This window comes from Lynx rufus, unplaced genomic scaffold, assembly GCF_022079265.1.
Source record: "Lynx rufus isolate CCGP_SWC_20201006 ecotype Redwood Valley unplaced genomic scaffold, mLynRuf1.p SCAF_9, whole genome shotgun sequence".
Taxonomy (NCBI): domain Eukaryota; kingdom Metazoa; phylum Chordata; class Mammalia; order Carnivora; family Felidae; genus Lynx; species Lynx rufus.
Window position 1 is genome coordinate 111,133,222 of NW_025814897.1, and position 15,033 is coordinate 111,148,254.

General features: G+C 58.7%; 1 protein-coding gene across 1 annotated transcript in view; it reads left to right on the top strand.

Moving 5' to 3' along the window:
• The first annotated feature begins 3,755 nt into the window (after positions 1 to 3,755).
• Positions 3,756 to 15,033, top strand: part of LRP5 (LDL receptor related protein 5) — a 105,057-nt gene continuing 93,779 nt past the window's right edge. Inside the window, exon 1 of the mRNA XM_047070582.1 lies at positions 3,756 to 3,850. Within this exon, the coding sequence (XP_046926538.1) occupies positions 3,787 to 3,850 (64 nt within the window). The 5' untranslated portion in view covers positions 3,756 to 3,786. The remainder of the gene's footprint in view (positions 3,851 to 15,033) is intronic.

Genomic DNA, 15,033 nt, shown 5'->3' on the forward strand with positions numbered 1-15,033 from the left:
CATCATTCCCGTTTCATGAATGAGGAAACTGAGGCTCAGAGAGGTGAAGTCCGGCCTTCACCCCCTCGCACCCCAGATACCTCCATAGAAACCACGCCCACTACCGTCTAAGCCGTCCACTGCCCACCCCCCCACCCCCACGCAGCCGTGGCCGCCTTTCTTCACCGCCCTGTGCCTGTGCAGGAGTGAGGCCCGCGGGGCTCCGTGGACGTCCCCACGGCGCACCTCTACCCGGCAGCCCTTGGGAGGGTGCCTGTGGCTCAGAGAGCCCGGGGAACGCTGGGAATCCGGCCCGAACCTCTGATCACAGTGGCCAGGCCTCCCGGGCAGGAGGGCTCTCGTGCCCGGAATAACTCTCTCCAGAGTCAGCATGTTCCAGCCTGGGAGGGACACCAAACAGGCACTTTCCCCCGAGTGTCACGGGGCTGAGATGTCATCCTCTGATGGGCCCTAAATGGACCCCAATTGAGCCCCTGTCCCCGGAAACGATTAGCCCCGACAGGTGCCGAGCCCCGTTACCTCATCTGGATGGAACTTGCATCTGAGGGGTGAATTGAGAGCGAACGCTTCCAAGTGTGAGGCCTAAGAAAAGGTCGGCGGCGTGATGGGCCGTGACAGGCAGTCTTCTGGGGGAAGTAGGAGCTTAGCACGTTCTCCGGTTGCTTCTTAACATGAGTGAGGAGTCTAAAAATTACTGCCCTTGTGATGTCGGAATTCTGCAGAATCAAATAGTGATTAGTTCTCATTTGTTCTTTGCAAACGGCTTTTCTCAAAGTTCTGATTGGAGTCAGGCAACCTGGGATCTTGCTCTGATGGGGCTCAGTCCTTCCCCTCTTGGCGGGGGGTGGGGGCTCTCTGGTGTCTCCTCCACTGCCAGCATCTCAAGAGTCAGCACAGGAGACCGCAGGGCATGCAGAACTGGCCTCTGCCGCCCCTTGACCTACGTGGCGTCTTCTGTATTGACTGAGTTCCTCCTGCGCGGAGAGTCAAGCTTTCCATCTCCCTCCCTGAGAATAAAGAATCTCTAGGTCTGCCGGTTTGCTGCTGATTCTTGGTTCATTTTCCTTTCCTTACGAGCTGCTCTTGTAAGTGTCCCCTTAGCGAGCCCCTACAGTGGGCCACACTGAGCCCTCCTCCCCAGAGCCTTTAGCAAGACCCATTAGCTTTTCCTAAAGCATGACCAATCCGGTTCCTTCTCGCCTTTCATGAGCCTCCCCGCCCGGCTCCCCGTCAGTCCAAGCCACCGTCTCTCCTGGCTGCTGCCATGGTGCCCATCTGGTGGCCAGTCCTCCCCCCCCCACATCCCCTCGTCCCTCCTGACGGTCCTGTCCCTACTCAGCAGCCAGAGTGCTCCTTTTATGATCGTAGGTCAGATCTTTCCACTTCATTCTGTCATGCAACAGACATTTATTGAGCACCGACTGTGTACCAGGCCCGAGTCTAGACTCAGAGGGGATGTATGGGGAACAAAGCAAATGAAAATCTCTGTTCTCTGGAGCTTCCGTTCTACTGGAGAGCAGAAAGGTGATAAACAGTATGTCGGGTGCTGGTCAGAGCAAAGGAGAAAGGTAAAGTGAAGATGTGGAACAGGAAGTGTTTGCAAGGGTGGTGGAGGGGGTGTGGTTTACAGTTTTCAAAGGGGGCCAGGGAAGGCCTGGCTGAGGAACTGAAGATGCGAGGGAACAAATCGTGTGGACAACTGGGGTCACAGAGTTCCAGCAGACAGAAGAGCATGTGCAAAGGCCCTGAGGCAGGAGTGTGCCTGCTGTGCTGGAGGACAAGCCAGGAGGCCATTGTGCCTCGGGCAGAGCGAGGGAGAGGAGGGACAGAGCATTAGGAGGTTGGCGAGATAAAGGGAGGGATGCGGCCAGATCAGGCCCTTAGGTGCCATAAGGCCTTTGGCTTCTTTTCCGAGATGGGAGTCACAACAGGTTCTTGAGAAGAGGAGGGAATGTGGTCTGGCTTGTTTCAACAGGCTCACTCTGGCTGCTGTAGATGAGGCTGAAGGGGGTCACGGCAGGGAGTGGGAACCCCGGCAGGGTGTGAGAGGGGTTGGTAGTGGAGGGGGCTAGAAGAGCGAGGGAGTCTGCACCTGGCCCCAGGAGAGGCAGCCAGGCCCTGACGTGCTGTGCGTGGGGCCTACATGAGGAAACAGCGAGGGTGTTTGCTACCTAACTGCCCCCCCCAATGGCTTCGCATTGCTCTCGTGATAAATTCTTGACTCGTTTTCCGGGGCTGGTATGCGCGGGGCCGGCTGGCTTCTCCTGAAGCCGCATCTGACCCTTTTCACCCCCACCCGCGGCTTCTGTGGCCTTGGCCTTTGTGATCCCTCCTACAAGTCCAGCACCCAGGCTGGCTCCTGCCCAGGCCTTCACTCCTGATGCTGTCTCCGCCTGAAGGGCTCTCCCCACCGCGTGCCTGTTCCCGGCTTGTACCCTCAATGTCCCTCCCTCCCTCCCTAAGTCACAACGTCCCCAAACATTGCAGCCCAACGCCACCCGTGTTCCATGGCGTTCCCTCGTAATCTGTTAAAGGTGTTTCGGTCTTCTGTTTTAAATTTATCTGTCTCTCGTTTATGTTTGCCTCCCCCTCTAGAACACGAGCCTCAGGAGGACGGAGACCGTGGCCTTGACCGGTAGCTTTGTAAAGTTGTCACAAACACACGAAGAGTGCGCACACCCTTGACTATGTGGGTGTTCATGTGGGTTACAGCCGGCTCTCTCAGCACCTGCGAGGTGGGCACAGCCATACCCATTTTCTAAAGGAGGAAAGACTACCTGGGGGGGTTACATTTCGATCTGCCCAAGGGCACACCTGGTTCCAGGAAGCAGCAGATCTGGAGTTGGGACTTGGGCCCAGCAGCCCCAGGGCCAGGGCTTTGCCCCCTCTCGGCCCCCCCCTGCCCTGCGCCCCCAGGGCCCAGAGCTGAGCTGCAGGCTCAGGGAGCACAGAGCCGGGAGGATGGGGGTGGGGGGTGGGGGCTCCCTTCCATGTTTGCTTTCTGAACCAAAGGAGAGGTCCGCGATCCCAGAGGGGCGGGAAGCATATTTGGAAGAACAGTGTGTCTGCTGCTTCGTGTACCGTAACTAATGTAGAGGGGATGTATTTGGTGGAGTAAAATAACCCGAAGCCCACCCCCACTCTCAGCCCCTGCGGCTCGAGCCTCTGTCCGTCCTCAGCCTCTGTCTCTGACTTGCGGGCTCCCTCCTCTTCCCTCCTCTGCCCTCCCCGGCAAGAACAGGTGTCTTGGGGCCGGACCCCGCCCGGGCGGCCGCGGTCTCGGGAGAGCGCACCGACCCGGCTCTGGGCTCCCGGCTGCCCCGCCGCGTGCCCTTCCCACGCCCCGCCCCCCTCCCGTGCCTCAGTTTCCCCATCGGTCAAGGCCGGGTCCCGGTGGCTCCACAGGTGACCCACCTGCTTCCGGAACTCGATCGGAGGCGGGGGTGGGGGTGGGGGGTGGGGGGTGGTGGCCCGGAGCCCCCCCCCCCGCGGGCTGTGGAGCCCGCGCCGACCCCGCGCCCCCGGGGAGCCCCACGGGAGGCGGGGGGCGCGGGGAGGGCCGCGGGCCGGCTCCGGGGGGCGCCCGCGGGAGGGCGCGGCGGCGCGGGGGGCGGAGACGCGGCGCGGCTTCCGCTCCCGCGCCTCCTCCCTCCTCCCCCGCCGTCCTGGTCCGCGGCGCCCGAGGGGGGGAGGCGGCAGGCGCCGGGAGCCGCGCGAGGAGCCGCCGCCGCCGCCGCGCCATGGAGCCCGAGTGAGCGCGCGCGGGCCCGCCCGGCCCCGGACAACATGGAGGCGGCGCCGCCGCGGCTGCTGCTGCTCGCGCTCTGCTGCAGCCTGGCCCCCGCCGCGGGTAGGTGGGCGCGGGCCGCGGGGACAATGGCCCGGCGGCCAAGTGCGCGGCGCGCCGAGGCGACTTTGCAAGTTGGGGGCGAGTTGGGGCGCGCGCCGCGGGTGCCCGCCGCCCGGGGGTGGGGGGGAGCCGCGCGCGGGCCCTTTGTCTCGCCCGCCCGGGCCCCTCCCGGGAAGGCCGGGCCCCGTCCCGCCGGGGCGATCCCCGCCCCCCCACCCCCACCCCGGGGCCGGCGAGCGGGGCGCGCGGGCGGCGCCGACCCCGCCAGGTGCGGCGCGGGCGGGTCCTCACCTGCCCGCGGGCCCGGGGCGCGCTCGGCGGTGCGGCCGCGTGTAGCCGGCCGGGCGAGGCCGCCCCGGGACCGTGCGGACCCCGGGCCGCGGGGCCGGCGCACGGCGGGGACTGTCGGCCGGGAGGCAGGCCTCGCCGCCCTGCGTCGCGGACTCCTCGGCGAGCCCGTTTCCGATGGCCGCGCGGCTGGCCCGCCGGCCCCGAGAACTGATCGAAGTTGCACAGAAAGTTCTCAGACCCGGCGCCGGGCGGCCTGGCCTGTCGCGCCGCCCCGTTTCGTCCGCGAGGCTGTCGGTTTCCGAGCGGACCGACACCTGCCGGGTGCCCGGCGGACCCGTGGGGCCGTTGCCCGCCCCCCTCCCTCCTCCCCGCGGTGGCACCCGGCCGGTGTCCACCCCGGGGGGTGGCCTCGTGGGGCCGCCGCGCGGGGTGACGTGGTCGCGGAGCGCGGCGCGGTCGGGAAGCGCGCGGGTGCCTCGCTTGTGCACACCCTGGGGGACAGATCGAGGGCCCGGGGACCTTTCTCTGCAACTTTCGGTGTGTCCCGCGGGGTGGAGTTGAGGTCAGGAGGGCTCAGGAAACTTAAGCGTTGTGAAACGCTACACATGTTCTTTTAATTTGGAGATTGCCATGTGGTTTTGGAGCAAATCTCTCGCTACCTAAATCGTTCTCTTCGGACGTGAGTGTTTTGTTTTTCTGGAGTGTGGCTGGCCGCCTTGGACGGGGCCGCGGAGTCCTGGGCTCCCCGGGCTGCTGTGTTGCTGCCGGTAGCAGTTTTTTGGGGGGTGGGGTGGGAGCGGGTGGCTCAGGTCCCTTTGTCTGGGCCTCTTTAAGGCAAACAGCTGTCTCCCTGAATATTTCCAGTGTGGACATTGCAGGGAGGTGTCCCGGCCAGGCTCTGTGGTCACATTTCCCAGGGCTGCAGCCCCTTCCCTGAGGTTTGGGGGGGCGTAGAGGGGACAGTTTCCTCCCGTCCGTTTGCCTCCCAGCCGAAGCCTAGAGAATGTCGGCGGTTTCACCCCAAATGTATCTCCCTCCGGAGCGGGTTTACGTTTCTCAGCCATGTCTGATACTAGCAAAACAAGGTGACGACAGAGCAATGACAGTATCTGGGCAGCTCAGACCAACGCTGCTGCTTTTCTTTCCGGAAATGCCTGGATCACGGAGGCAAAAGGTTGTTTTTTTTTTTTTTTTGGTGGGGGGGGGAGATGTTTGTTTTAAAGGTGGGGTTTCTCAGCCAGCCATAGTGCTTTTCACTTCGGTGCAGTTTGGGATTTCCTGTCCCTTTTGGGGTGACGTTGCTGGAGTCGGATGCCTGCCGTTTTGTGGTTCAAGCCCCCAAGGGGAAGGAATCACGTCTGTGGAGTTCAGTCGCGTATGAGGCAAAGATAGAGTTGATCATTTTAACATTAGGAGGCATGTCAGCGTGAGGGTTTTAGATCCCCGGCTAATGTGGCAATCCGATCCTAAAATGGAAGGAGGAGGAAGCACCCTTTCTGCACCACTGTCTTGACTGTCCCCGATTTCTGCGTTAGATTTCTGCGTTGGTCCGGAGTGGAGCCAGTAAGCTGGCACCTAATTATTTTTCCTGATTGCTTCCTGTTGCAATTTGAAGCTGTGAGCCCACGGAAATGCCTTTGTTTTAGTGGCCCCGGTGCTGGGAATGGCTTTTCCCCGGCTCAGCTCCACAGGCCCAGACCGCTCCCCTCTGGCCCCACAGCACTTGCTGTAGGACCACCTGTCCAGGACCCCCTCTCCGCCTCCCCCCACCGCCCAACCGCCTGTGGGTGGTTCCTGTAGATGCCTACTGCCCGGCCCACTGGAAGGGCCCAGCAGGTGGGTGCTGAGTTAACGAAATGCTGGGCGGAGGCCGGAGGCCACCGAGAGAGGAGCCCCCGCCCTCCCCACTGCTGCTGCTTTTCGAAAGCAGGGCCCACGTGCTTTTAACTCTCCCCTTCAAACCCAAGAATTTACCCAGTCCACCGGTATGATCCCACATTTGCCGTGGAGATCCTGTCGCATTTGGAACCCATTTAATTTCAGCTGCGCTGTTTCACCGCTCAGGCATTTAGCAGAATTTGCACGCTGCTGGGGGTGGGGGTGCAGTCAGGTGAGGACTCAGCAAGGCCTCCTGCCCCGAAGCGAAGCGTGGGGGCTTTGGGGTCAGACCAGCCTGCGTTTCCGTGCTCGTTTACGTGCTCGGGAGCTGTTTGGCTTTGGACGACTCCCTTGGCTTCTCTGTGTCCAGGGTCTTCGTCTGGTTCTCCCCACCCCCCACCCCAGGCGGTTGGGACCGTCCCCTGCCGGGGGCCTCGGTGTGAGACCGGTGGCAGCTGAACTGCATCGCCTCTTGTGCCTGTTGTCCTTGATCTTTCTGGCCGGGACGTCCAAAAGCCGTATTTCCACGGTCTGGGTTTTTCTTCTGCAAGCGACCTTGGGCATCTAGTCCGCTGTCCTGACTCGCTTATTGCCGCAACGCTCGCTTATTGTCTCTTGAGGTGATTGACAGGGTGGACGGAGCCTGAGTACTCAGGGTCTGTCGTCAGCTGTGGTGGTTGCCATGTGGGGGAACTTGCGCCGCTGGGGCCACCTTCGTGTCCCTCAGTTTTCTCTCCTGTAAAATGGGATAATAATACTTCTGACCGCTAATTCAGTGAGTTAACACCTGCCTGGCACCTGGTCAGCTCTTAGGACTCTTTGGCCCCTGGTGCCGAGTGAAGCGCGGGGCTAGAATGGCAGATGAGTGTGCCTTTGCCGTCAGAATGTTCTGCCTACAGGGGCAGACAGGCACGCAGAAGCTGGTTGTGCAGCTATGGGAGAGGTGGGCCCGGGGGGCTCTTCCTCACTGTCCCTGAGTCCCGTCCTCGAGGACCAGGTGGTGTCCTCCCCCGAAAGGGGCCAGATCACGACGCAGAGATTGGACGTGATCCAGAAGGCAATGGGAGCTTCTGGAAGAATTTAGTCCGGGGGATAGGAAATGCGGGCTAGAGCCAGATCTGTTCTAGGTGAAAGGTGATGAATTGATTTTTTTTTTTAAATTGAGGTGAAAATCCTGTAATATCAAATTAACCTTTTTAAAGCATACAGTCCACTGCCCGTAAGTACATGACTACACTGGGCAACCACCGCGGCAGTCTGGTTACAAACGTGTCCACCTCCCCAAAATAAAACCCCACACCCGTTAAACGGTAAGTTCCCATCCCCCACCTGCCCCCAGCCTGCTGTCTGTCCCAGTGGAGTTGCGTGTTCTGGATGTTTCATATACATCGTGTCATACGACACGGAGGCCTCTTGCGTCTGGCTGCTTGTGTGACGTTTTCTGGGTGCTTCCGTGTGGTAGCCTGTGTCAGCATTCCGTTGCTTTTCAGCGGGGTGGCGGGGGGGGGGGGGGAAGCAGCGGTCGCCGTGTAGATCGCATCGTGCTCATCCGCTCACCCATAGATGGATCGATCTTGGTTGGGGACCTCTCGGCAGGCGCGGGCCGCGGTGTCCCGAGTGGGGTGTGGAACAGGGCAAGCGGTTTCAAGGCCGGGAGGGAACAGATTTGTCCTGAGGTCCACAGCTCAGTTCAGAGACGTCAGAGCTGGTGGCTGAGGCCGGGGCCAAGCCAAGGGCCGGTGGCGGCCTCCGGGAGGGGCGATGCCGAGAGGTGGGCTTAGCGCTGTGTTCAGTATTGCCAAAGCCCTGAGAGACGCTGGACATTTGTGGCCTGTGCGGCTTCAGACAGTCACTTGACACGCTCTCGGATCGCGGAGGCGCTGGTGGCGGTGAGGGGCCGCGTCGGGGACCTGCTGGCACATTTGCTTAGAAAGCAGTGGTGTGAGACAGGCGCCCTGGGGGCTGTCCCCGGGACAGCGTGGGTCCCAGTGTGCGACCTGTTGAGACAGCGTCGGGGTCCCTCCTGCTACTGGGCCAGGCTGGTCTCTGCTTTCTCTTCAGCTCTGGGAGTGGTTGGCTAGCTCTTGGCCTTGGCCTTGGCCTCCGTTTCCTCACCCGCAAAGGTGAGCTGTGGCATCTGGCTTGTGGGGTTCAGTGAGCCAGTGTCCGTGGGGAGCGGCCAGGAGGCTCTTCTCCCAAGACAGGCCTCACTGGGAAGGACATAAAAAAGTCCCGCCCTAGGTTCCCAGGTTTCCTTTCAAAGTGCTGGAGGGCATGGTCAGAGTCAAGGTGAGACCGCCTTGTGGGGAGGGGGGGTTGGGAGGTCGGCCAGGAGTGGTGAGACCTGTTGGGGGTCTGGGTGTGGCACAGGCTTGTCCCCGAGGGGTGCCTGATAGCCCTGAAGCTGGCTGCTGACCCTTCCCTGGCAAGTAAGGGTGTCGCGCTCCCCCGAGCCATGCGGGGCCCTTGTGCATATGTGTCCTGCTCATCCCTGAGCAGCTCCGTCATCTGTTAACTGGGGACGGTTAACCCTCCACGACCCCCCTCCCCGCCCTGCCGCCCGCTGGCCAGGGGAGCGCTCACCTCACATTCTTGGGGTGGCGGCGGCCGTGTGGCCCTGGAACCTCAGGTCCGGATGGAGTCCGTGCCCAGAGTCACATGTCCACTGTCCCGTGTCCTTCTTGCTCGAGGTCTCTCTTCCCCTGGGAGGTTTTCATGGTGAGGTCACGTCTGAGCCCTTGTGCAGGTCGGGGGATACTGTACTTTCTGGGTATTTTCTTACCCGCTTCTTGGTTGGTATTTAGTGTACGTTTCTTGAGTGCTTTCAGTTTGCCTTGATGTCGTTTTCTAGCGTTCAAGGAGAAGCAAAGGTTCGCTCAGGGGGGAGAGTGGTTTTCAGCCTCTTGGGGGTCTCCGGGGCGCCTGGTTAAGGCTCCTCTCCCTGGCGGGAGCCTGTGACAATGGCACACACACACACTGGGCCCTTCCCTGTGGGGCCCTGGGTACGCTTCCGTTCCATGAACCTCAGTTTCCTTTTTTTGTAAAAAGAAACCAGCTGGCCCTAAACTCTGGAGGCATTTTCCCGCAGGAAGTTTTCCAGTTTTCTCCCTTCGGGGGTCTTTGGGGAGCGGGGGCGGTCTCCTGCAGGGAGGGCCTTGTGTGCCACACTCTCTGGGCCTGCCGCTCCCTGCTCCTGTTCCACTGGGCTGTGTGGCTTCCCTGAGGGTCCTCAGGGGTCCCCCTCCCCCTCCTGGGGTCCTGCACTGTCAGGTCTAGAGTATGGTCTCCCCAGCTCTGCCCTCCTGGCCTGTTTTTCCCCTGTTTTTTTTTATTAAAAATAAAAAACTTTTATTTCCCTCCTGGCCTGTTTTTCCCCCACTTTTATTTTTATTTATTTTTAATTTTTATTTTTTTTTAACATTTATTTACTTTTGAGAGACAGAGAGAGACGGAGCATGAGCGGGGGAGGGGCAGAGAGGGAGAAGGAGACACAGAATCTGAGGCAGGCTCCAGGCTCTGAGCAAGCTGTCAGCACAGAGCCCGATGGGGGCTCGAACCCACAAACTGTGAGATCATTACCTGAGCCGAAGTTGGCCGCTTAACCGACCGAGCCACCCAGGCGCCCCTCCCCACTTTTAAATGTATGATTCTGGGGCGCCTGGGTGGCTCGGTCGGTTTAGCTTCCGACTTCGGCTCAGGTCATGATCTCACTGTTCGTGAGTTCGAGCCCCGCGTCGGGCTCTGCGCTGACCGCTCGGAGCCTGGAGCCTGCTTGGGATTCTGCGTCTCCCTCTCTCTCTGCCCCTCCCTTGCTCACACTCTCTCTCTCTCTCTCTCTCTCTCTCAAAAAAACACAAACGTTAAATGTATGATTCAGTGGCATTAATTGCATTCACAAGGGTGTGCAACCATCACCACTATCTATTTCTAGAATTTTCTGTTACCTGAAACAGAAACCGTGCCCGTGAAGGGGGGTCACACCCCGTCGTCCGCTGTCTACGGCCCCCGGTAACCTCTCTTCCGCTTTCCCGTGGCTGTGGGCCGGCCCGTGGTCCCTACCTCGTCTTTGTGGAATCATCCCGTGGTTGTCCTTTTGCGTCTGGCTTATTTCACTCAGTGTGGTGTTTTCGGGGTCATCCAAGTTGCAGCGGGTGACAGAACGCCGTTCCCCTGCATGGCTGAGGAATGTTTCCCTGTTCGGAGAGGGCACGTCGGCTTTGCTCGTCTGTTCCCCTGCTGGCTGGGGACACCGGGCTGTACGCCTCCGTCTGGGTCCCCGCCTCCACTTTGGACCTCGTGTCAGTCCGGGCTCGAGTCTTTTTTGAGGCTCCATCGAACTGTCTCCTTCAGCGTGCCGCCTTTTACAAGCCTAGCAGCGGGCGATTTCTCCGCGTCCCCGTCACCTCTTGTTTGGTTTTGTTTTCTGTTTTGCTTCCGGTCATCCCGGTCCCGCGTTGTGGTTTTGATTTGCGTCTTCCCGATGGCCGATCGAGCGCCTCCATACGTATTTGTTAGCCGTTTTCTTTCACACATACGTACAAGTATTTGCTTATTTTTAAAGTTTAAAATTTTTTTTTTCGACGTTTATTTATTTTTGGGACAGAGAGAGACAGAGCATGAACGGGCGAGGGGCAGAGAGAGAGGGAGACACAGAATCGGAAACAGGCTCCAGGCTCCGAGCCATCAGCCCAGAGCCTGACGCGGGGCTCGAACTCACGGACCGCGAGAGCGTGACCTGAGCTGAAGTCGAACGCTTAACCGACTGCGCCACCCAGGCGCCCCCAGTATTTGCTTATTTTTTATCGGTGCAAACAAGATGACGTTATTAAAGCAAGGGGATAGGACCCATGGACAGGGAGAGCTGCCGATGTCTACGGATATTTAAATGCGAGACACACACGAATACGTAGGAACGGCTGAACTATGTACCGCGGTTCCTGTTGCTTGTTTACTGCCCATGACCAGACCTTTAACGCGTGTTGTAGCAAGTGGATTATGTTATTTTGAACACAGACTCCTATTTTACACATAAGCGCAATCACCGTCTGCCTGTGGCTGTAGCCTTTTTTAATTGCTAACGTATCTTCAGCATTTCCTGCATCTTTACTTTCAGATCTTTAAAAAAAATTTTTTTAGGGGCGCCTGGGTGGCGCAGTCGGTTAAGCGTCCGACTTCAGCCAGGTCACGATCTCGCGGTCCGGGAGTTCGAGCCCCGCGTCGGGCTCTGGGCTGATGGCTCGGAGCCTGGAGCCTGTTTCCGATTCTGTGTCTCCCTCTCTCTGCCCCTCCCCGTTCATGCTCTGTCTCTCTCTGTCCCAAAAATAAATAAACGTTAAAAAAAATTAAAAAAAAAAATTTTTTTTAACATTTATTTATTTTTGAGAGACAGACAGAGCACGAGTGGGGGAGGAGCAGAGAGAGAGAGGGAGACACAGAATCCGAAGCAGGCCCCGGGCTCTGGCTCCGAGCCGTCAGCACAGAGCCTGACGCGGGGCTTGAACTCGTGAACCGTGAGATCGTGACCTGAGCCGAAGTTGGATCCTTAACTGACTGAGCCCCATTTACTTTCAGATCTTTTTAAAAGCTACGTAGTATTTCATAGTGTGGATATAAAAGTAAATAAATAAACTTAATAAAATTTCTCTGTTGAGTTGTTCATCTTTCTCACTGATTTGCAAGAGCTATTTATTTGGCATGGAGAGTAACTCTGTGTTATATTTGTTCCAGAGTCTTCTTCTGATCTGTAGCCTTTCACCCATATTTCTGGTGGTTTGTTATTGTAAAGGCATTAAAAAGTTTCACGTAATCAAAACTCTGGGTCTATTCCCTTAAGCTTTCTGGGTTTTGTGCTTTGTTTCTCTAACCCCAGATTATAAACACCTCTTCCTTAATTTTTTTCCAGGGCTGTTATTGTTTGGTGTTTTGGTGTTATTGTTTGGTGTTATGTTTGGTATTCAGACATTGGTTTATCCAATTTTGGGGAGGTATAACGTGTGAGGTAGGGATCTGGACGGTCCCTGGTGTGCCCCTACACCCCTATAAATGGATAGGGAGTTGTCCCAACACCTTGACAGAAAGGCCCATCATATCCTCATTCATTTAAAATACCACTCACACTTTCATGTGCAGTGTCCACGGATGGCATGGCTCCTGATTCTGGTACCTTGTGTCCTGCTCCCTTGACCCGTTGGTGTCTTTCTGTACCAGTGTGCTCTTTTTTTTTAAATTAAGTTTATTTATTTACTTTGGGGGGGGAGGGGCAGAGAGAGAGAGAGAGAGAGAGAGGGAGAGAGAAAGAATCCCAAGCAGGCTCTACACCGTCAGCACGGAGCCCGACATGGGTCTCGACACGGGGCTCGAACCCACGAACTGTGAGATCACGACCTGAACCAAAGTCGGCCGTTTAACCGACTGAGCCACCCAGGCGCCCCTCCGGGGTGCTGTTTTAACCTCTGTACGTAGCATCGTAGTGTATTTCAGGACTGATGATGCAATTCCCCCCTTCATCGTTGTCTTCGGAAAATTGTGTCGACTGTTCCTGTACATTTATTCTTTTGTGATACGCTTCAGAGTCAGCCTATCAGCTTCCATCCTTTGAGCCCTTGATCCGGCGACGGTAAACGGTGACGTCGGACGGGTGTCCCAGGGCTGGGCTCGAGCAGTGGTCTTCGACAAGCAAGCTGGTCCTTGGCTGTGGAAGTAAATTCGCAAGGAGCCAGCCTTCAGGTTTTTGCTTCCTGTTTGCACGTGGGGTGCTTCCGAGGTGACATTTGTGCTGGACGGCCTGCAACGCTCCTGCTTCTGGGCTCCCTCAAGCCAGCAGCCTGCTCGGGAGACAAGCTCTAATGCAACTAATTCCAGTGTTAGCCCGGAGGCGAATCTAATTACCGCGTAAATTACTGCTCCCCTCCCCTGGTTCCCTCCAGAACAAAATGTGAGTAACTTTAATTTCTTACCTGGGCTGCACCCCTTTATTAGCCCAGATGGGGAGGCGGTACCTGCCTAGCCAAACTCTTAGGAAATTGCTCAATAGGGTATTAAAAGCCGCCCGAGCGCGTGGCCCCGGCCGGAACATGTCAGCCGGGTGCCTGGGTGCCTTCCAGACTGTTCACGGGCAGCCGGGTGCCACCTTGGACTCTGCCCTGCGAGGTGCAGGCCTCCTCCGTGACCCGAGCGACGTCCCACCGCAAAGTGGCTTCCAGCAAGATGTGCTCTCGAGTTGCTGTTGCGGGGGCAGGCCGTTTCTCTGGACTTTCCCCCCGAGCAGACTCTGTGCGGAAAGGGGACTGGAGCGGGCGCTGTCTCGGACCCCCAGGAGTCCTCCTCGCCGAGGCTGGAGCGTGCGGCTCCCTCTGATGCCCCTTCTTCCTCTGCGATGCAGGCCCCGGTCTCCGGGTGCTCCTTTCCTCTCCACCCGCCCCTCCCCGGCCTCACCTGCAGGCCCCCCACAGGGGCGGGAGACTACACCAGCTTCTAGCGGGTGTCCGGGAGCCTCCCCCTCCCCGTTTACCGTTCACTCCGGCCAGATGACGTCTTCCACGAAAACACCACCAGTTTCCCAACATCTGAAGTTGGAACTTTCTGGCCTGCTATTCCATGCTGCCCCCAGGCTGGCTTTAGCCCCCTCCTGTGCTCCCCCAGGGGAGTTGAGTGCTTCTCCAGACAGATCTGTCTCCTCGGAGTCTGGAACCTTCCGTGGCCGGCCAGCCAGCCCGAGGGGGCTTGGGGACACAGGCCGTCTTCACGTTTGTCCCTCCACCTGCTGTCTGGTGTGGAGTGGATGCTTACATGCTCGGGAGCTGTCTCGGGGTCCCCAAGGCCTCGTCTGTCCAGGGAGCAAATCTTACCCGTCCTTACTTCCTCTGGCCCCAGATCTACAGCATGGTAGGCTCCCACCGCATCACGATATCCAGCCAGCGCTGCTGTGTTTCCCAGGGTATAGAACACCCGTCCTCCACAACAGAAGGCCTCTGAGGCCAAGCGTGGGACCCACTCCCCCGGTAGAAACCCGTATTCCTGAGGTACGGACTCTGCGAAGGCCAGTGCTTCCCGAACATACTTAACCGTAGAGTCCTGTGTCCGTGAAATAAATACCTACCCTCCCAGGGGCGGTTTGTGCGGGCTCTCGCGGTCTCACCTGTGTTTGCGCAGCGTTCTTTCCCGAGGTCAAAGCAGGATCGGCTCACAAGAGCTGAGATGCTGGATCCCCAGGCCTGCCAGGGAGCAGGCCCAGCCCAGGGGACTTAAATGTGCCCTCCTGGCCCAAGAGGTGTGCGGGGCCGGTCAGCTGTGGCCGCAGCACTGCCTGTCCCTGCGGAGCAGGTGACCACCTGGCCTGTGTCTGTGAACAGAGCAGCCCCAAAGCAGGTCTCCCTTTCCCCGGCACCCCCCCCCCCTCCCCCCCGCCACCGACCTGCCGGGCTGGGTACAGAGCGCCATGTCCCTAGGGAGGTCTCTGCCCATGTGGCCCCCGCTGAGGCTTTACTCGTTCTCATTTAATCCCTACCTTCTTTCTGGGGGCTTCTGTGCCGCCAGCCCTGGAGCGCGTGGGCAGGAAGGCCCAAGACCAAAGAACAGAACAGAGCAAATTTCATCCATTCGGCTTCCATTTCTAGTTTTTAAACCATTTTCGCTTTGTTTGGAAAGATTGTGTCCTTTGAGGAAAGCACCTTTGTTGAGTAATAACCTTTTCTGCTTAACTGAGTGCGGCCCAGTTCTCGAGACCTCTCTGCACAGCAAGGCCTGCCCGGGGCCCCACCCACCGGAATGGAATGTGGCCAGAGGTGGGAACCCCACCACGCAGGCTGAGCTGAGGGTACTGCCGGGCCGGGGACTGGGGCGAGAGGGTGTCCACGGTCTCCCGGCATGAAATTGCCGATCTTCTGGATGGCTGGCGCCTGGGAACTGGAGAAGTTCAGGGTTTTCCTGAGCCTCACTAGCTTGTGTCAGCAGAACGGGACGAAGAGGCAGGCGGGAATGCAGAGTTAGGAACGCGCTCTGATCCGTGTTCAGGG